Source organism: Emydura macquarii, unplaced genomic scaffold (genome assembly GCF_026122565.2).
Source record: "Emydura macquarii macquarii isolate MOO-44397 ecotype Brisbane River unplaced genomic scaffold, CSIRO-AGI_Emac_v2 contig_1170, whole genome shotgun sequence".
Taxonomy (NCBI): domain Eukaryota; kingdom Metazoa; phylum Chordata; order Testudines; family Chelidae; genus Emydura; species Emydura macquarii.
The window spans coordinates 2,145,219-2,167,065 of NW_027131307.1; the positions used below are offsets into that span (position 1 = coordinate 2,145,219).

The 21,847-nt window shown below is 45.0% G+C and overlaps 1 protein-coding gene across 2 annotated transcripts in view; it reads right to left on the reverse strand.

Moving 5' to 3' along the window:
• HYDIN (HYDIN axonemal central pair apparatus protein) overlaps positions 1 to 21,847 on the reverse strand; it is a 293,633-nt gene that overhangs the window by 186,855 nt on the left and 84,931 nt on the right. For both annotated transcript variants that reach the window (XM_067546885.1, XM_067546884.1), the window contains exons 10-14: positions 15,019 to 15,137; positions 11,536 to 11,759; positions 6,241 to 6,308; positions 2,788 to 3,023; positions 279 to 379 (exon numbers count right to left, since the gene is read on the reverse strand). In XM_067546885.1, coding sequence (XP_067402986.1) covers positions 279 to 379; positions 2,788 to 3,023; positions 6,241 to 6,308; positions 11,536 to 11,759; positions 15,019 to 15,137 — 748 coding nt within the window. The remainder of the gene's footprint in view (positions 1 to 278; positions 380 to 2,787; positions 3,024 to 6,240; positions 6,309 to 11,535; positions 11,760 to 15,018; positions 15,138 to 21,847) is intronic.

Genomic DNA, 21,847 nt, shown 5'->3' on the forward strand with positions numbered 1-21,847 from the left:
ACAGTCAGTAGTGAATACTCTTATTATTCCCATGTTGAAAAAGGCTCAGGGCCCTTCCTTTGTCTTTAGTACAGGTGCTTTTCAACATGTAACCTTTACAATATTTTGTCATTCCCATATCAGATTTAGTTCTAGTGCCCAACTATGCACAATAATTGCATTAAACAGTGGTTCTTGTTTTGGGATGGAGGGATAAATCCAGCATATTGTTTATATGGCAGCACAGTGTGGGTGACGCAAGGACATAGGGGAAATGGCTACAAAGAGAGTGCCAATACCTTGCTGTGATTAGAAGCGCCAGCACTTCCTCTCCGATACCATCCACATCCACCACCAATGCCATTTCATATTTCTTCACAGTGTTGGAACATAAGGTCACCTAGCGCAGGAAAGGGGAGACAAATACTTTAATTTCAAAGCAATCTTCTGTCAGTCAGAGTGCTCATTTAGCAACCTCTAGTATCCCCTTTGTTGGGCTTTTGGAAGTTGGAGATCATTTGCTGGAGAAGGACTCTGTTGAGTAAGGTTGCATTGGTTGTCTCAATGGTTCTCAGCTGAGGATCTTTGGTCCATCACTACTCCAGGAAACCTCATCTTATGGACAATTAATGAACATTTTGAGACCAGCTTTGGTCCAGGACCAGAGACAGGCTCCAAGAATTTTTTTTTTATAATATAAAGTGATCCATGGAATAGACAAATGGGGAAATGGTGGCTTTAACAACCCAAATTATTTTTCTTTTCCCCAAGGAGGATCACTTTAAATGACAATGAGCATCCATGATGGCATGAAAAGCAGGAGTTCCTTTCCTCAGCAAGCTCTGCAGATTCATACTGAGCACTCAAAGGGGTCTTTCTAAGTTGCTATCATTAAGCATCAAAAGGAGCCAGGAGTCACCCTAGTCATCTTTACGTTTTATCAAACACACTATCATCTAGAATCCTCCCACACTGTGTGTGCCTCAAGAATGAGAGTTATTGTTGCCTCTTTTCTCTTATTTATTTTAGCTACTATTCTGTAAGGAGGAGAGTGTCTCTGCTTCGATCTGTTTGGAGATGAGTTTACAGTTGAATGATAAGTTACAGTTCCCGGAGAGATCAGACAGAGTGTGAAATAGAAAGTTCCACTGCAGAGACACCTAATATTTGTGACATTTCTGACTTTGGACAGCAGAATAACAAAGCCAAAATGCTGAAGACAAAACCTGGCCTGTCCTAGGCAGGTGTGCTAGTGGAGGAAGAATGTCCACTCCCACACAGCAGCCATTGTAGCCTACAGCTTCCATGAATGCCAAGATGTGGGACTGGCTAATGACATCTGCATATGCTCCATGTCACAATGGGCCATGGTCTGCTGGCTCAGGGATGTGACCAGCCCATGGACGCCTGAACAAAGGTGCTACATGGGGTGTTACCGTACGGATTAAAAGCAAAGTATGCTGCAGCATACATCTCCCACCCCTTTCTGAGCATCAAACCCTCCCCAGGAGAATAGCTCAGGGACCTGCTGCATAACATTTTCTCCCCTTTCTCTGGGTCTGATGATTAACGCAAGGATTTTGCCCTAAATCTTCACCATTAGGTTCACTTACAACTGCTGGCCACTTGGAGTACAGTTACATTTGAACAATCTCTGAATTGAGATACAAGGCCATTGAGATACAAGCTTGATGTTATCAGGTGCAACTCCATTGACTTGAATGTGTCCACTTACCAAGGCTGAATTTGCCCCATAAGTCACCACTTTGGTCACACTGGGCTGTTTGCAAAACCAAGTTAAGGACCGAGTGACCACACAGGTTTATCTCCTCCAAACTTCCAAGCTAAAAGCGTAAATAGACAGATGATTCCTCTCCATAATCTACACCAGGATCCATACATAGGATCAAATCTCTGCACCAGAGTGCAGCTTTTCCTGAAACCTCCTTCTCAAAATAAGATCCTGACTTTCAAACTAATGTTACAGATATGGTGGAAATCCATCAGATGATTCAACTTCAACTGTAGCAGAAAATGAAAGTGAACTATACCATACTTTGGCTGTGAGTTCATCTGCAAACCAAACACCATACATTGTCACTAGACTGAGATAATGGCTTTGTTTTGTGTGTTACATGATAAAATCTCAGTTGCAGAAATGGGGAAAAAAGTAATTTCCATGAGAATATGAGCTCCTTCAGTCTGGTAGCAAGATTTAAAAGACTCCCTTTAACCCAGGTCTTCCCAAGACACTTAAATGAAATAAATTCATTCTGGCTTTAAAATTAAGGGGCCAAATTTTGCTCAGTTACACCAGTATAAATTCAGAGGAAGCCTACTGGCTTGAATAGAGTTATTCCAAATTTACAACGGGTAACTGAAAGCAAAATTTGGCCCAAGAGCTCCTGGGATCATGAATAGATGCCTTGACTTTCACTGTCCCCCCTGGAGATCATTGCATTTAATGGGACTTAGTGGGAGGGTGAACTATTTTTGCTTATATAAAACATTGCCGTTTAACTACTACTTTCTGTCCTAATTCTTCCTCCTCCCACTTTAAATCAACTGCTCTGAAAAGTTCTCTAAACCCACATCTGGAAACTCATTAATATGTGGCTATTGTGGTTGAAATTCATAATCTGGACCTTGCAGTTTTAGAAACCAAACTTCACCCCCTTGAATGCCCCCATAATTGGGGTTATGAAAAATTCTTGGATTACTCAAACTACAATAAATCCAACAGTGATAAAAGCCTTGATTTAGCTTTGCAAACCATCAGACTCTCCTGTGGTTTGATAGATACTGTACCTGGATATCCAAGAGCCCATGAGAACGGATGGTACCACTACTAGGTGTTATGGTAAATTCTTTTGGCTTGACACTTCCCTGGGTTCCCTTTCTCCAGGATGTTCTTGTGATGTCCAAGGTTTGAACACAACTGGTAACACTTGGATCACCTGGGCCGTCCCCAGGGACACGAAGGATGAATGTCATGGGGATCAAAGATGTGTTACTGAGGCAACATGATAAGGACCGAGGAAACCCTATAAAAGAACGTCACTGAATGTGAGTTTATGCATGAATTATCCCTTGATTTCTAGTGTGAATATTTCAGAGCAATAAAAGTTGTGTTTGGAATTTAGCTCTTTTCAATCCAAATCACAGTTAATTGAGAAGCTAAGCAAGTAATTAATCTTCACTTTGTTTTCCTGTAAACTGATCACAAATTGAATCCATGGGAATACTAATTTACCATTCCTGATCACCAAATGTAGGAAGATTTGCATTACAGCTTTAGCTGAGAGGAGTCCTCTCTAACTAGCACTGATTGTTATTCATTTATGAACCTGCCTCTAGAGAGTGTGATGGGCATATTGGATTAAGACCCAGATTCTGCCACCCGTGCTCGTGCTGAATAGCATTTTACCCCATGATTTTCAATACATAAATAAAATACAGAGCATGGCACTACTCACTGTCAGAAAGGGTGGCAAAATCAAGCCCAAAAGAATCAGAATGATGAATCTGGGAACTATGGTCCCATGGAAAGATCCTTCCACTGCAAGTTTGTTGTTATCTAAGACAGAGTCTTGTCCTCAACGGGTGAAATGGTGAAACTTCAGTCAATTTCACTAACAGCAGGACAAGATCATTAGTGATGAATGTGAGCAAAGCTGCTGTACTCCTTGCTACCTACTAAAAATGTCTGCTACCAAGGTGCATCAAAATCTGAAGACTGCTTTCTCTACTGAGTTGGTTCTAACTAGTAAATGTTGGGAGCTTACCTATCCTGAATCATATTGTTAGGTACTAGTGCTGTTGTTGAGGAAATAATAACTGTACTGATTGCATGAGTGTCCATGTGCTTTGTCACGGTTCAAATCTGAAGGAACTAAGGTTGGTTCTTTTCGTTTTTTCCACTGTAAATCAGACACTCACTGGATTACTTCTTTACTATAAATAAAATGAGTTTTACAAATTATAATGCTAACTCAGCCTGATCTTCAAACTTTGCTTGTCCCCTTGAGTCTATTGAAGTTGTATTATTTGAATGCATTAAAATCAGTCTGAAAAAAGAAAAGCTAATGTCAGTTGGCAGGGGAAATATTCTTAAGAATTTGCACAAAATCTGATTGTTCTCTCAAACATGGGTTTTGGCCCATCTATTGCCAAATGCGTTGAAATCTGGGAAGAATCTATTAAACTCACTTGTGCTTGTGTATTTCTGGATAGCAACTGCCACCAGAAACACTCTTCTTCACCTTCATTTGGCTACAAGATTGCTCCCCTTCCTCTGTGCTACAGATCTCATGACAGTCACCCAGTGATTTCCTGCTATAGCATACATTACTAGGACAAGCTTGAAGTCCACCTGGAAGCTTGTTCAAAACACACCTGCTCACTTGCTAGGCAAGGCAAGCTGGTGAATGCATATAACTGCACTGTGCACAAATTCACTTCCAGGTGAAATTCACGGTAATGGTTTCTACTGACAGCCCTGTAAATGGTTTAAGTTCCAGCTATCTGAGATACTGGCTCTTCCTTACACCCCACTATGACAATTGTACTTGGCAGGAACATTCTATCACTTCTGCAGCTTACAGGGGTTAACTCATGAGATCAGACCCTAAGCTATCACAGAACTGGGCTGCTTGTTCAGTCAGTTAACCTGTGGGAGAGACAATGGCGCATCACCCATTGTCCAACTACAGAGCGTTAGACGAATTCAAGTGGGGAAAGAAACCAGTTGAAGATACAGATGTCGTTTACTCATGACCTACAGCGACAGATTCCTGTCTCAGGCCATTGCTATGGAAATCTTCTGTGGAAGTTATTTAGCAAGGAGGCGGGAGATCAGTTTTGAGGTCGCCAGACAATGGGAAGAGTTAATAGTATATTTTAAAAGGAGCAAGAATTAGAAAGTCTCTCTCTTCCTGCTGGAAGACCCTTATTCATGAAATCAGATTAAAGGAAATGAAACTCACATCACCTAATTGTTTTTTGCACCTATTTCTTTTTTTCAATGAGAGCATGCTGGGGTTATTTTACTTAGAAGGAAACAAAAGTAAAAGTGCTCAGAAACAGTAATTAGTTTTCTTAAAGAATCCATGGACAGCATGAAAACACAGAGGCACACTAGGCAAGAATGATAATGTGCCTTCAATTTATCCACAATTGATTTCACATTTAAACTTTAGATCATCTCTGTGAAAAGACTTTTGTAAAGCAGAGATGGAAAGTCAGAACCTGCATTTAAATGGAGACGTTCTGAATGCCCAGACACAAGAGTATGTCAGCAATGCCATGCTTCAATGGAGAAGAAACAAGAATCTAGGACATTGATGCCTACCACATAGCTATTGAATGGATATATTAGCTGGTAAGTGATAGCGAGATGCCCACAAGGGATGAATTAACTTCTCATATTAAAGGACGATGGAATAAGTAATTTCTTTGCCTTGGATTTCAAATAATTGCCCAGGAAAGATATAGGTTAGTGATATGACTAACTTTCCTCTTTCTGAGAGGTAGAGAGAGCAGTTAGCTCCGCCTTCCCATCCCTTTCTCCTTCTGAGACAAACGAGGCCACCGCTCTGGCCTACGTAAAAAACCAAACCAACACTGGTGGATACTGCATAATATTGGCACCAGCTATACTGGTTGCTTCCTCCTATTTGACATCTCCAAATGAGAAATGAAATACAAAGAACTCATAATACTACTTATCATGAAACCCTGACTTTGGACATCCTATGGTGTATAATATAAAGTGTCGTGGGTGGGCGACATTTACTAATAACTTGAGAACTCCTAGCTTTCTCTTACCATTCAAAGACTTTAAAAGGCTTTAAACTCCTCTTACTTCTTTCAGATGGTGGTGAAGATTTCCTGTCATTCCTGACAAAGTCCAATATATTCTAGTTTCTTTTCAATAACTTTGTCTTATTCATGTGCATGCATTTGTGACTAAGTTGGCCAAATGCTGTGTGGGAAATTTGGGTCCTTCCAGATGCAATTATTGGGATTGTCTCTTGGCTACCTTGACCCATCAGCAAAGAGTTCTCCATGCTTGTTTTGCAATGTGGAATACTTCTATTATGTATCAACCTTACAAATCAGCTGACTCTGTGAAACAAAGCTTGTTTCAGTACCCCGAAGCCTTATGCAAAGGATTACACGCAGGATTACACTAAAATGTTTCATTTTAATACTGCAGTAGATCTCATCTACAACTGGCAATTAAGATTAGAGTATACTCACCAAAGGCAACATCGCCAAAATTTAGGGATGGTACGTTGAAGTGAAATGTTGGTCCGATGACACAGCCCCTGGGAGGAAAAAGACAGAGAAGGAGGAAGTGTCATACTGGTTAGTAAGGAAGATTCCAAAGCTTTTGGCTGCTGCTACAGTTAGCAGTGCAACTAGGAGAATATTGCTCAAAGAATCACCAGTGTCAAATCAGTATACCTCCCACCTGTGCTTAGCAAGGGTTCAGTGGGGAAGCTAGGCAGCCTAGGTGAATAAATGCACACTGAGGAAGGCCCACTCTATTGAGCCTCTTTGTCAATATGACTGGGGAAGTCAAACTCTTTCTGTGAGAAAGGGAAGTTGGGATCAAGTGAAATAATTTGAAAAGTCGGGTTTCCTTCACTCCTTTGTCAAGGATCTGGATTGTAACAGTTTCACTTCTGCAGGCCCTTTTCTCAAAGTACTGCAGAGCCCCTAAAACTCAGCCCAATGATGCTACTGTAGCCAGGGTTCCAGGCCATAGCTTCACTGGCTTGATGTTCTTCAAAGTTCAAGCAAACAATGAAATTGCAGGATTCTGAGGCATGGATCTAGGGGAGCTCAAGATACCTGTGAGCATCCCAATTGCAAGTGAGATAGCACTAAAGAACAAGGTTGCTGTACTGGAATAATGGCTAATGAAGAAATATGCCAATTAACCACACACACACACACACACACTGGTTGACAATTAAAACAAAGACGAAAGCATATCTGAATCAAGTTGCCAGCAACCTGAGCTGCTCTGATGCCATCTCCCTTTTCTACTTCTCCCCTCCCGCTCATTCATCCCTCACCCCAAACCCCACAGCCAGGACATTTGCAAACTCCACTGAAGCCGGTGACTGGAGCTACACAATGCTAAATAGGGGTTTCATGTGTGCTACCTGCCTAATGCAAAGAACTGAAATCTCTGTGCAACTTTCTGAACCAAATCAAGGGACTATGATGCACTGTGCCTTCAAGGTTTGTTCTCAGGATTGTGACCGCAGCCATTCTGCATTTGCTGTCATTGTAAGGGGATGATTCCAGTGTCCTGCTGGAGGGAACTTACATTCCGACACCAGAGTCCCATTCTGATACCAGCTTCACCCTTCCATTGAGCTAGAGTAGATGTCCAGGAACTTGCAGGTTGGCTTCCCAGTACAGAAGAAATCAGTGACATGGGGTGTAGTACATTCTGAGTATAATTTATTTTAGTTGCTCAGACACATCAGCCATGGAATACAGTCAAATCCATCTTTCAGGAATCTCAGTCCAGAACCAACTCTCAGTTCACAGGAAGTAGTTCTGCCTTAAAAATGGATTCTAATCAGAGACCATGGCAGCTAGCAAACTCCCCTGCTGTGTGCACAGATCGCTCCCCAAGGACCACTGCCTCTACACAGAACCTAGCATAACAAAATCTAAAACCACTGCATACAATCCTGAGACTGAACATTTGCTCACGGGCTAAGAAAAAGAACTGGGAAGACTGTGTGTAACAGCACTACCTGGTGACAACTGCCATACCAACACAGAGGAAAGCTACCTTTAAAATGCCCCTGATTGTGGATTGTCCCAGGAAGTTACCAAAGACCAAGCTTGCCATACAAAGGGGGAAAATTACTTTCTTTGGGCTCAGTCACTTGCATCTCTGCTTGAATGGCTTATACCCTGCAGGTCTGCCCAGAAGCTCTGGGAACGGTGCCATCTCAGAGCTCTGTGTTCAGCAGCTGATAACAGTGCAGCTCACAGATAACAGGAGAAAGGACAGCAAGGTTTGAAACAGTTGTCTCTTAAAGAATCACAGATCAAGAGCAGCTGCGGCTTGGTGAGAAGAGGAGAAGAGAGGAGAGAAGGAGGGGCAATGGACTCCACTAGAGACTGGGGAAGCCTGGAGTTCTCTGATTTCATTTAGTGGGTGCAGGGGCTCACCAAAACTTTGGGAAGGAAGGCAGCAGCAGGACTTTGCATCAGAGCTCCTGCTTGCTTAGGAGGGTTCTGAGCAGCTATTATGGATGATGCTAACAGTTTAAAGGCATTTGGCTAGGCATCCATCAGACCTGGTTGCTGGAGGAGCACAGAGGGATGAGTGGAAAGGCACAGGTGCTTATGTAGCCAGTTACCTGAAGTATTTTCAAAAGCTTCCTGCTCTATTAGCAGAGCACATGGGCTGAGCAGATTTCTGCCCCTTATTTGATTTAAATATTACTATTTAAAATCTGCATATTCAAATATCAATTTTGCAGCTAAACTGGCACTTTTTGATTGTGCCAGCTGATGTGGATGTCAGCTGCTCATAGATTATCTGCATCTACTCCTAATAGTGACAGGATCATCTGCTCAAATCCAGAAGCCAGGCCAGTTTTAATCAGGAGGCAGTCAAACTGCAAAGCAGCATAGCCAATGAAAGATGTGCCGTCTGCCTCAGAATGATAGCTTTGGTGGTAGAGGGCCACACAGTAGGAGAGACATGATGGAGGTGCAGGGTGGGATTTCTGCGAGTCTCACTTGCTCCTTAATCAGCCAGGAACGTCCAGGCAGGAGCCACCCCTGATGTCACAGGCAGCCAGGAGATGTGAGGCTCTCCAGAGATATGCACCATCTGGCTCTGGAGGGAGGATAGTCCTTGTGGAGGCTGAGAGAAAGAACACGGAAGTGAGAACGAGTCATCTGAGCCCTCACCCCAGCCTATATGGATCTGGCAGCTAGGGCACCTCCATCCAAAAGGAGAGCTGGGAATGTCTCTCCGTGCAGAACCAACACCTGGAGCATAGCAGCAGCAGCCTGGCTCGGCCCAAGAGCAACTGGCATTCACCAGAGAAGTGGTGACTGGGTTCACCATGACTGCAGACCATCAGAGTGGGGAGACCAACTCACTGCAAAGTCAGTCAGCTGCTCCCCAACTCTACCTGTGCACACTTGACCCACCATGGCACCTAGCCGTAAGAAGTTCTGCGAGTCTACCTTACAGTCTGGGGCTGCTTTGCACCTCCTCAATTCTAAGGGCCAACAGGAGCCAATTCAACACTCAGCCCAAAAGCTGCTCTGAGCTACACCCTGCACCCATGAGGCAGCTGTAAGAAGCCAGAGTGAAGAGACACCCTGGTCACACTCTTTATGGTGGAACAAGGGAAGTGGGTGGGAGGTAGAGTGCTGATGCACTGGCTCTGTTCCCGCCAAAGAGCTGGGAATTCCTGGCTAGCCCAGGAAGTGTCCCTTACCGCTGTGATCAGAGCCATGCAAAAGGGTTGGAGTGGGGCTGAGTCTGGCCTAAGAAATCCAGTTTTAGAGGAACTAAGTTTGAGATGGTGTGTAGATATCCAGAAGAATATGTCAGAAAGGCAACTTCAGTTATGAAGCTGGTGGAAGAGGAGATATCGGGCTTGGACAGGAATCCCTGGCTCAGAGGCACGGTAGAAACCAGGGCAGCTGATGAGGTCACAGAGAGAGTATAGAGAAAGTAGAGGAAGGGGCTGAAAACGGAAACTTGAGGGGCATCAACAGAAGGCAAAGAGGGGAGGATGAGGAGCCATTAAAGGAGACCCTGAAGACATCAAAATAGGAGGTAAATCAGGAGAGACCAAAGACTCATAGGAGCCAAGAGAAGAAAGAAAATGGAGGGGGAGTGACTAACTATTTATAGAAGCAGACAGATTATAAAGGATTAATGTAAAGGAGTGCCCCTTTGAAATAGCTACAAGGCCATTGACTAGATCATAGAAGATTAGGGTAGGAAGGGACCTCAGGAGGTCATTTAGTTCAACCCCCTGCTCAAAGCAGGACCAACCCCAACTAAATCATCCCAGCCAGCTTCCCCTGGGCTGCTGATGAGCTGCCCTCCAGCCCAATCTCCGTGCCCACCATTACAACTGTTGTGCCTCCTGCCTCAATACCCTCTCTACACTGAAGTTTGTAGTGAGAGGCAATATAGGATGTGTATAGGATATACTTTGGGATACAGGCTTGCGCTGACCCTTTGTTGATCCTAAAGGGATTCACCCCCAGCTTCCTATAGCTCATGTACGACCCCTAAACACCACCAGCATGGCCTGCAGGGACTGGAGAGGGTAGCAGAATCAACTTTTAGATTTCATACTAAGTTCATTCATTCCGGCTGTGAAGACTATCCTTCAAAACAGCAATAGTCTTGGAATCTGCACCTCTCTCCCTGTTTTAGTGCTATCTGCAAATTCAGTGACCTTATAAATCAATGTGTCTCTCACTGAGGTTTATGAATTCCCTCAGCGCTTGCTATGCAAAGAACAGAAAATATCCCAATCATTTCCAATACGATAGCACGGCAGATGTTGTTGTGGTAACTGTTTTATTTTTGTACAAATCATTAACAACATATGAAAAGACGTCTGGTCCTAGGAACAGACCATGCTAGAGCCCCCCCTCTATGACATTGGCAGCTGCCAAAACCTCACTGCCTGGAGATATCTGGTTTCCCTTGCGTCAAAGTGATCTATTTCAACAGGGGCCCAAGCATTCAGCACATTGAAGGATCAGACTATCTTTTACTTCCCCCAGTGAATTAAGCCCACCAAAGCTTAGGATGCCCCAGAATTGGAAAACTTGCCCATCTGACTCCCAAGCAGGCTTGAGATGACACAATGACTCTGTTTGATAAGGTCTGAGCAGCAGCCTGTTAAGGATTTAAGTTCTTCCATCTCCTAAGCCCCCAGGACAACAGTGCACTTCCAAGGGTACAGGCCTTACAACTACTAGAAATCTACACGTGTATGGGCTACCCTAGTCCTTCCTGACCAGACTATTTCCTATACAACCCTCCCTTAAACAGTTCTCCAGAATGAGCAACACACTAAAAGCACTAGTACCCTTTTTGCAGCTCTCTGCATAAGGATCACATTGCAGAATTCTGTGCAAACAGATTATTCTGAAATAAAAATATGGATTGGTCTGATCTTTAAGGATGCCCCAGTTACTGCTGGTTTACTGAGGACCAGTATCTTCCTAGTTTAGTTATGAGCAGAAAATGTGGTCCTTGTGTGAAGAAACGTTTCTCCTCTCACAGAACATTACATTTCACTATATGAATGCTGCACAGTTGGGAGATATGGGTCTAAATGGTTAGAACAGGGAATAAGGAATCATGATGATGTGACCTTGGACGAATCTTCTCTTCTCAGGATCTCCATCTGTAAAATGAGGATGAATACTCTACCTTACAGGGGCGCTGTGAGGAGCAAAACTGTCCAAAGATGAAAGATGCTACAGAAATGCAAATTTTTAATGAGTACTCATTACAGCCCAGCTTACCTGACAGTTAAGTTCACAGGCTTGGGGGCTCCATTCACACTGAATTTAAACTCCTCTGTGAACTCCCCCAGGACAGTGGAACTGAAGGAGATCTGGATGGCTTGAAGTCCGCCCGGCAGAATGATGCCCTCTTTGGGGTCAAGGGTAAAACAGGCGCCCAGTGCAGTAGATGGAGGGATCAAGGTAAAGAGAGCATCAATGGCTCCTTTGTTAAACAGGGCTGCCTGCAGCAGGAAAGGGAAGGAACGGAAACATCCAAGGAATCTTTACTTCTCACAGATCGAATTGATTTGTTTTCTAATTAAATGATTAATATCTGAAAAGGAGAGAAGAAGTGACAAGACGTTGCCTGTCGAAAGCCAAGGGAAATATAGTGGGCTAAATTCTGCACTCAATTCAATCTGCAATGATTCCAAATAAATGAATAGAGTTGCTCTTTCCCTTATCAATTTTCCTTTATTGTGTTGCTTCAGTTCTGACTTAGCTAAACTATAAAGGCCAGTGGACGAGGAGGGGAAAATACCAGCACTAACTGTTCCAAACTACATTCATCTCATAAATATTCATAAGCATAATTTCATAACTAATTGTGAGCAATTGTGAGTTTGGGGCTGGATCCTGTAAATTGCTGGGTACCCATAAATCCCTGTCTTGCATAAGAGATACAGAGGCCTCAGCTCTCCAGATCAAACCCTTTATACTGGTCAAAATGTCTCCAACTACTATCAGCAAGCACATTGTTTCACTGATAAATTTTTCCTTAGGCAAAATTATAAATTTCCTAAGTGCTGCAGGGTGAATTCCTGCCATTTCCACCAACACATTTAATCTGTTTTACAGTCTCTCTCTCTCTCCCTTTTGTCCTTGTAGAATCTAGCAAAGAAATTGAGGGAGAATCATGAAAATGTGTCTTGTTATTTTAAATTCTGCTGCTGCGGCACAGAATAGTTTCATACACTCCCATTCCTCATCAAGGAAAGAACAAAAATAAGCATAAACACTCTCATGTATTTTACTCCTTATACTGGATCCTTGTAGTATGGGTTCCTGCCCAGCCTGGTCATTGCAGCCCTTCCTCGGGCCCAGGCGCTGAGGAAAGCCACTGCACCATCCAAAAAGGGGAACATTAGCATAAGGATAAGTCTCAGTCCGGACCCTCAGGCAGGGCGGGCGAGCAGGCAGTCTATTGCCCCGGCCCTCAGACAGGGCGGGCGAGCAGGCAGTCTATTGCCCCGGCCCTCAGGCAGGGCGGGCGAGCAGGCAGTGTCCTCTAGTCAGGAAAGCAGGGGACGGTAATCATTCCCTGGGTGGTGAGAACAAGGGGAAGGGGAGGGGGACGCAGGCCCACCCGACTCGACTGTGTCCCAGCCCAGGGCCTTAGCAGTGGCAAAGGCATTGCCACTGAGTCGGTGGAGCTTCCGCCGCAACATGCTGACGGGGCTTGCCCGTCTCTGCCATGGCTATGGCTGTTCCTGGGCCACTTCCTCCCCATATCCCCAGGTACCTGTGTCCGCCAGGTCCTCGGGGTCACTGGGGTACACAGCCCAGGGTAGATCCCCCAGTCCCTCCTCGTCCACAGGCGGCAAGGCAGGGAGCTCCTCTAAAAGGGGCAGCTCCTCCAGGTCACAGGGCTCGGGGGATGGCTCGGCCTCAGGCAGCTCCTCCAGGTCCTGTCCTATCTCTGGGGGCTCGACATCAGACATCCGGCCTCGGGCGGGGGGGGGATCTCCCAGCCCTCAGGCTCAGGGGACTCGCTCCAGTCACTGAGGCCCAGGGGCCTGGCCCAGTCCTGGGGCCCGGTAGGCCTAGGCGAGTCTAGAGGGTCTGGGGGCCCTATCCAACCCTTAGGGCTTGGTCGTTTGGGCTGTCCCCAGGTCCTATGCTTTGGGAGGCACTCGCTTGGGGCTGCAGCCAGCGAAACAGCACGTCTGCCTCCGGCAGCAACCTGTCTCTTACTGAACTGTGGGGCCTGCTCTTTATACTTCCAGCCCTGGCTGAGGCTCCACCCCTCTGTTGCCGGATTGGTCAGCCAGCGGGGCCTATCACTAGCCGGCTCCCCGGTTGCCGGGCAGACTGGGCTGCCGGCCCTTTCAGTGTTTGCTCTGGGTGTTGCGGCCCTTCCTCGGGCCCAGGCTCTGAGGAAGGCCACTGCACCTTCCTACAGTCCTAAAGTAAGCTACTCCCGAGCTGAGGTTTACTTATGGTTTAGCTGCCAAGAACAGCACTGATGAAGGGCAACAGCTAGTTATTCAAATTTGTCTCAAGTAAGGAAAATAATAAATGGACAGAGAAGCAATAAGGCATCAGCATTAAAAATGCAAGGAGTGCAATGTATTTCCATGAAAAAACACCTTAGCATGTCCTTCCCTGCCATAGCAGGGCTTTCAAAAATGTCCAACATGATGCATTGCCTCATTTAACACCTCTTTAGGTTGCTGTGTTTTTCATTTTTGCTAAAATCTGGTGCCATCATGATTAGGAAATTCTTTTGCTTCACTTGCAGAAACTCTTAACTCTTTCAGATTGATTCCTAAAGTCCTCATTGCAAAGAGAGCGAGGGGTGGGAAGAGATTGATTGGCAGTGAATAGCATCAGAGTCATTTGCAAGTGGTAATTTGCGGTCAGTAGACGAGGTAGTATTCCTCTTACCCTCAGGAATCTGTAGGATGTACTGAATTGAGGATTGTTTGAATGGACTTCCATGAAATTGAGTTCACATGCAGCAAGCTTGTTCCAGCTACTAGCCATGTCTATTTCACGGAACCTATGTCAGAATAGCCCTCTAGCATAGACACCATGTACGCCGACTGAAGGAGTTCTTCTGCCGACATACTACCACCACCTCACCAAACATCAGCGATGCCGACAGAAGCACTTTTCTGTCAGAAGCACTTTTCTATCAGCATAGTTGCATCCACGCTGGGGGGTTTGCCGGCAGAACTACATCAGCTATAGGTGTGGATTTTTCACACCTTTGAACAACATGGCTTTGCCAACAAAACTTTGCCATGTAGACCTGGACACTGTGTCTTCTTAACAGGCATAGCACAAAGGTGCATTGCATTTAAGGCCTGAACCAAAGCCCACTGAAGTCAGCAGGAGTCTTTTCGCAGAGCAGTGGCTACATTCTTATGTTATTTTAGTGCATAAAGTGCTGCTACAGCCACAAAACACATCTGACGTAGAAACCCTATAGCAAGGATATCACGAGGAGAAATGCCCAACTTGAAGTAGGCAGTGATTGTCACTTCATATGGGAACATACACACCCTTCAAAACTAGATGATGTGCTGGGTTTGCTCATTCTGAGCTTGCACTAGGATACCCGCCCGCTCTCAAACCAAAATGACTGAGTTACCTAAAGCTCTGGGGCTCATGAGTCTCCATGCTCTGTAGGATTAGCTCATCTTTGGCTGTACAGTAAGAAGTCAGACTCTATAGTCCACACACCATGGGCCTATCAGCACTGCCCTCTCTGCTCACCTCATAACTGTGTGTTGACCCAACAAAGACCTTTCCAATATCTAGCTGGTCGAAGCTGAAGAGGAGCTTGGGGGCCATCCCTTCTCCTTTGATGCGCAGGGGGAGCCGGGTCTCACGGCCTGTGAAGAAGATTCAATTTTCAATACACAAAACATAGAAACTGCCAGACTGGATCAGTCTCAAGGTCCATCTAAGCCCAGCATGATGCTGGCTGACCAAGTCATGTTAGAGTGTTTTCAGATTCACTTGTGTAGATCAAAGTAATGGTTAGAGGTATAAGTGTGTAGTCAGATGTTAAACTTCATGAAAACTAGTGGAATGTTACTGGTATTGTTTTTGCTTATCTGTTTTGGTCATAAAGTAATAGCAAACATTTACATGGTAAACACCCTTGTAACTAAATTACCCATCAAAGAAATCTTATGAAATGCTAATGAAGGACTTAAGGACTTTAAAAGAAACGTTAATTTCAAAGAAAGAGGCCATTATGTATATGATCAGAGGTCAAAAGTCTAAGTGCATTCCTCACTCACTATCATCAAAGGATAAGCCCATGTGGATAGAGACTGTCCACTTGCTTTCTGTGTGAAGATACTATAAATATGGATTCAAAAAAAAATCCAGTATCTCTGGACTGGACTGGATTCTAACAGGGCAGAATAACTGAATGAGAAGATGGAGATCCCCAGAGTTATTCTGTTAGGACTCCCTTGCCCCATTTCTCTCAGCTCCCAGACACCTTTGCAGACAGAAAGCAGCAGGCCAGAGTCCAAAATGCAGGCAATGCAATGAGTTTACTGGGGCTAAACAAGAAAGCATAAAACCATAGCTCTTTACACCAGTACAACGTCCTTCCACATAACCATAGCTCTATACGCTAATAAAGCTTCCTTCCCCCAATCATAGCTATATATGCCAATAGTGCTTCCTTCCCCATAATTATAGCTTTATATACTGATAACGCTTCCTTCCCCTAACTATAACTCTATACGCCCTCTCCCCCTCCTTCTTCTCAGTAGGCTTATTTATATCTGTAGTGCCCCTCCGGTACCACTCCTTATAATTTATGGTCATATACCATTTTGGAGGGTCTTGAGCCTGGGGGCTTTGGTACCACCTCTTTTGTACCCCATGGGAGGGAGGTTAAATTTTGGCCATGGTCACTTTTTCTATGGCTCTTTAGTTTCTTTCTTACACTCCCTCCACCCCTTTGCCCCTCCCATCTGGTTACTTGACCTTGCTTTGGTATCTACCTTGGGAGAGGAGCCCATGTATCACACTCTCACTATACCCAGCAATATTTTAACTACATGCCTATTTTTCTCACAGTAATAAAGAAAACCCATTTGGCTGTAGTGTAGGCAGAAGTAACACAATGTGTCTTTGTTCTTTGTTTACATATGTACATCTCTAGCCTCAACTCTTAAGCAGGCAAACAAACCCAGAATTTTATCTCAGGCAAATACATAGGCCTAAAAACGTATATAAATCTAAATTTTATACTACAATCCCTAACAGTAGCCATGAAAGACTTTTGGGAAACTGACAGTTTATGACATCACTGCCTCCATGTGGAATTACAAACTGTGATTTACTGGTTATTATATTTTACCTGTGTTTATCTCTCAATAACTCATTCTTTCTTCTTAGCTACTAAATCTTCCACTAGTTTGCTATAGGGTTGGCTGCCAACGTTGTCTTTGGTGTAAGATCTGGAGTACCAACTGATCTGGGGTAAATGGCTGGTCCCTTGGGACTGAGAAACCTGATATGGTGTGATTTTTTATTTAAATAGCCTTTTATCACAAAGTTTAGTTTGTCTGGCTGGCAAGATAGATTGGAGAGTCTGCGTGGACTGTCTGTGTCCCCATGGTAAGACTGGTAGAGTGAGTCAGGAGTTCACATTTGTTACTGGCTTGGTGAAATCTAATTATAGAACATACCACCAGTTTGGGGTGTCTGCCTTTGTGTTCTGACAGTCTGCCCTAAGATAGGCACTCACAGCTGTGAGCCACTCCAGACAGCATCCTGTCTCTGACAGTGGCCAGCACCACAAAGCTTCAGAGGATGGTGCAATAACCCTGCAGGAGGCAGATGAGACACAATCTGTCCTACACGTAGGTCTCTTATTAGTCTCTTATACTCAGAGATCAGCCAGGGCCTGGAAAGATTTAAATTTTGTTTTAAACAACCCCACTCCTGGAAATGATATCTGAACTTGGAGGTGCTGGCCATTTTTTTTAACGTATTGATTTGGATTTCCAACCAAGCACAATCTGTTCTTAAAGGTTTAAAACATGCAACAAAAAATGGACAATAATATATATGCGCCAGGTTTTCAAAAGAGCTCAAGGCAGAATTTCAAGTCTTCAGCTCCCATTTAGGTCCCTGAGTAAGGCCTGATTTTGCTAGGTGCTCAGCAATCAGTTGCTCCTCTTGTGACACTTACGGTCAGCTTTTCAAAAGAGATTAGTGCTGGCCCTGCTTACAGGAGGTAAGCTCTTCTGAAAACCTCACGTTGTAAGTACCAGATGTGTAACAGACTGTGCACATTCTGCTAATATTCACCCACCATAAAAATACAACCATGATAACCCACCCTCATGCATAAGCTATGTAAGCAAGGCTTATATTTTACAGTTCCGATATTAATTAACAGGCTTTGTGTGTGTGTTTATATTTCCTGAGTACTGCAGAAGAGGCAGTATTGGGAGCTCAGTGTCAGACAATGTCTCCATCTTGTATCAATAGCAATTTTAGCAACACTCTAAGCCTTGGCTCCCCTGAAATCAATGGGCGTTCTGCCCAACATTTGGACCTTAGCATATTGTAGAAAGTTCGCTGTGTCATGGATTTAGCTGGGAGATGTGTTGAGACCTCAAAGGCCACAGCAGTAAAAGAAATTAATTAAAAATAAAATCAATCTGCATTTTTCTTTCTTGTGGCACATGCTCTAAGCCTCTGGTAAGCCTCAGGGATCCTCTTTTTTACCCCCTTACTCTCTCCACCCCAAATTGCTCCTAAAGCCTTAAGAACCACCCATTATTTCTTTTTTTCCATCCATCTTGAACCTCATGTGGGGTTAACCTTCCCCTGCTCCATCCAGAGTCTGTCAACATTGCTTCTGGCTCATCCCTGGGGCCAGTGTGGGGTGGGAAGAGAACAAAGATGAGCACTCATGGCTTCTTTCCAGGAACTCTACACTGTACCAGCCTTGGCCAAATCAACCAGAACCCTACTTGGACTCCATGCATGCCAGTGAATTGCCCTATAGCCATTTGAATGGAATGGGAATAATATGTGGGCACAGGCCCCAATTACAGAATTGTGAGGCCCTGTGCACTATGGAAACGAGGGCCCCCATCTTCCATAAACTAGACAATAAAGTGCCCCATCCCATACATACCCCACCCCCCACAGGCTCCAGAATGCCCCTCCCACCCTACATATTCCCCAGCAACCCTCCACTAGCCCCACCTATCCTGACAGCCTCACACATGCCCCAGCAGCACTATCATACATCAAGCTCACCACAATTCCCAACGCCTCACTGCCACCCGCTACAGCTCCCAGCTTCCCCTGCTTACCCCCAACACATTGGTTTCCAACCTCTGCAACATTCCCCACTCCCACACAGCCACCCCCCACTTGCTCCCAACCCCTCACGCCATATCTCACCAGCAATGCACGCCCAGCCCTCACCCACCATCTCTGGGACTTTCCTGAACACTCACCAGCACTCAATGCCTTGCTCCCAGCCCAGGCTAGGGCGACTTCCCCCTGCCCCAGCCACCCAGCTCCATTCACTCCCGTTGCCTGCTCTGCACCCACACAGCCTTGCGCCACGCAGGTTTGGCACAGCCACCCCTTCATCATGATGCGAGAGGTAGGCTAGGCAAATTTGAGTGAATGGTGCTGTGCCCTGGAGCAAGGAGCCACAGTGCTGCTCAGTTTGAGGTATTTTTCTTGATTACTGCAGGGGGCTCTGAGATAGAAGCCCTGTGCAAGTGGCATAGAGGACACACTGGTTACTCTGCACCTGTGTGGGCATACTGCGTAGGGAGCATAAAATTTATAGTCATCTTCAGTGGTCACTTCCTTGCTTCTAAATGCTTGAGTTTATGGATGATGTGATAGGCAAGGACACTGTGGTCATTTAATAAATGTAACCTGTTTTTTAAATTAAATTTTTTGTTTATAGAAAAACGTTTTGTGGTTTCTTTATAACTTTCATTTTAGCTATTCTTTACAGCTCAAAAAAATGGGATGGAAAAATCACTGATTATTAAATTAAAGGAGTGAATGGCACTCGACTCAGAAATCTAATAGAGCTTTTCCATACTGAGCTAATATGATCTAACTTAGGGCTCAGTCATAGAATCCTAGAAGATTAGGGTTGGAAGGGACCTCAGGAGATGATCTAGTCCAACCTCCTGCTCAAAGTAGGACTAACCCCAACTAAATCATCCCAGCCAGGGCTTTGACAAGCCACACCTTAAAAACCTTTAAGGATGGAGATTCCACCACCTCCCTAAGTAACCCATTCCAGTGCTTCACCACCCTCCCAGTGAGAAAGTTTTTCCTAATGTCCAACATAGACCTCCCTCGTTGCAACTTGAGATGGTTGCTCCTAGTTTTGTCATCTACTACCACTGAAAACAGCCCAGTTCCATCCTCCTTGGAACCCCTTTCAGGAAGTTAAGGGCTGCTATCAAATCCCCCCTCATTCTTCTCCTCTGCAGACTAAACAAGCCTAGTTCCCTCAGCCTCTCCTTATAAGTCATGCGTCCAGCCCCCTAATCATTTTTGTTGCCCTCCACTGGACACAGTACTCCAAATGTGGCCTCACCAGTGCCATATAGAAGGGAATAATCACTTCCCTCGATCTGCTGGCAATACTCCTACTAATGCAACCCAATATGCCGCTAGCCTTCTTGGCAATAAGGGCACACTGTTGACTCATATCCAGCTTCTTGTCCACTGTAATCCCCAGGTCCTTTTCTGAGAAATGTTGCCTAGCCAGTCAGTCCCCAGTCTGTAGCAGTGTATGGGATTCTTCCATCCTAAGTGGAGGACTCTACACTTGTCCTTGATGAACCTCTTCAGATTTCTTTTCGCCCAATCCTCTAATTTGTCTACCATTCCCCCCAGCTTAGTGTCATCTGCAAACTTACTGAAGGTGCAATCCATCCCATCATCCAGATCATTAATGAAAATGTTCAACAAAACCGTTCCCAGCATCGATCCCCGGTGCACTCCACTTGTTACCAGCTGCCAACTAGACATCAAGCTGTTGATCACTACCCATTGAGCCCACGAATCTAGCCAGCTCTCTATCCATCTTACTGTCCATTCATCCAACTCATACTTCTTAATCTTGCTCATAAAAATATTGTGGGAGAACGTATCAAAAGCTTTGCTAAAGTCAAAGTATATCAGCTTTCTCCACATCCACAGAGTCAGTCATCAAATAGAAGACAATCAGATTGGTCAGACATGACTTGTCCTTGGTGAATCCATGCTCACTGTTCCTGATCACCTTCCTCTCTTTCAAGTGCCTCAAAATGGATTCCTTGAGGACCTGCTCCATGATTTTTCCAGGGACTGAGGTGAGGCTGACCAGTCGGTAGTTCCCCGGATCCTCCTCCTTCCCTTTTATGAAGATGGGCACTATATTTGCCTTTTTCCAATCACCCAGGACCTCCCCCAATCACCATAATTTTTCAAAGATAATGGCCAATGGCTCTGCAATCATATCAGCCAACTCCTTCAGCACCCTCGGATGCATTGCATTCAGCCCCATGGACATGTGCATGTTCAGCCTTTCTAAATGGTCCCAAACCTGTTCTTTCAGCACTGAGGACTGCTCACCTCCTCCCCATTCTGTGCTGCCCAGTGCAGTAGTCTGGGAAGTGACCTTGTCTGTGAAGACAGAGGCAGAAAAAGCATTGAGTACCTCAGCTTTTTCCACATCATCTGTCACTAGGTTGCCTCCCCCATTCTATAAGGGGCCCACCTTTTCCTTTACCTTCTCCTTGATGCTAACATACCTGTAGAAATCCTTCTTGTTCCCCTTCATGTGCCTTGCTAGCTGCAACTCCAGTTGTGTTTTGGTCTTCCTGATTTCACTCCTACATGCTGGAGCACTATTTTTATACTCCTCCCTAGTCATCTGACCAAGCTTCCACTTCTTGTGAGCTTCCTTTTTGTGTTTAACTCACCAAAGACTTCTTTGTTAAACCAAGCTGGTCATCTGCCATATTTGCTATTCTTTCTGCACATCAGGATGATTTGTTCCTGTGCCCTCTATAAGGTTTCTTTAAAATACAGCCAGCTCTCTTGGACTCCTTTCCCCCTCATATTAGCCTCCCCAGGGATTCTGCCCAACAGCTCCCTGAGGGAGTCAAAGTCTGCTTTTCTGAAGTCCAGGATCCATAGTCTGCTGCTCTCCTGTCTTCCTTTTGTCAGGATCCTGAACTCGACCATCTCATGGTCACTGCTGCCCAGGTTGCACCCGTTTCTACTTCCCCTACCAATTCTTCCCTGTTTGTGAGCAGCAGGTCAAGAGGAGCACGGCCCCTACTAGATTCCTCCAGCACTTCCACCAGGAAGTTGTCCACAACACTCTACAAAAACTTCCTGGATTTTCTGTGCTGTACTGTATTGCTCTCCCAGCAGATGTCAGGGTGGTTGAAATCCCCCATGAGAACCAGGTCCTGTGATCTGGAAAATTTCATTAGTTGACTGAAGAAAGCCTCGTCTACCTCATCCTCCCGCTCCGGTGGTCTGTAACAGGAGCCCACCACGATATCACCCTTGTTGCTTTCGC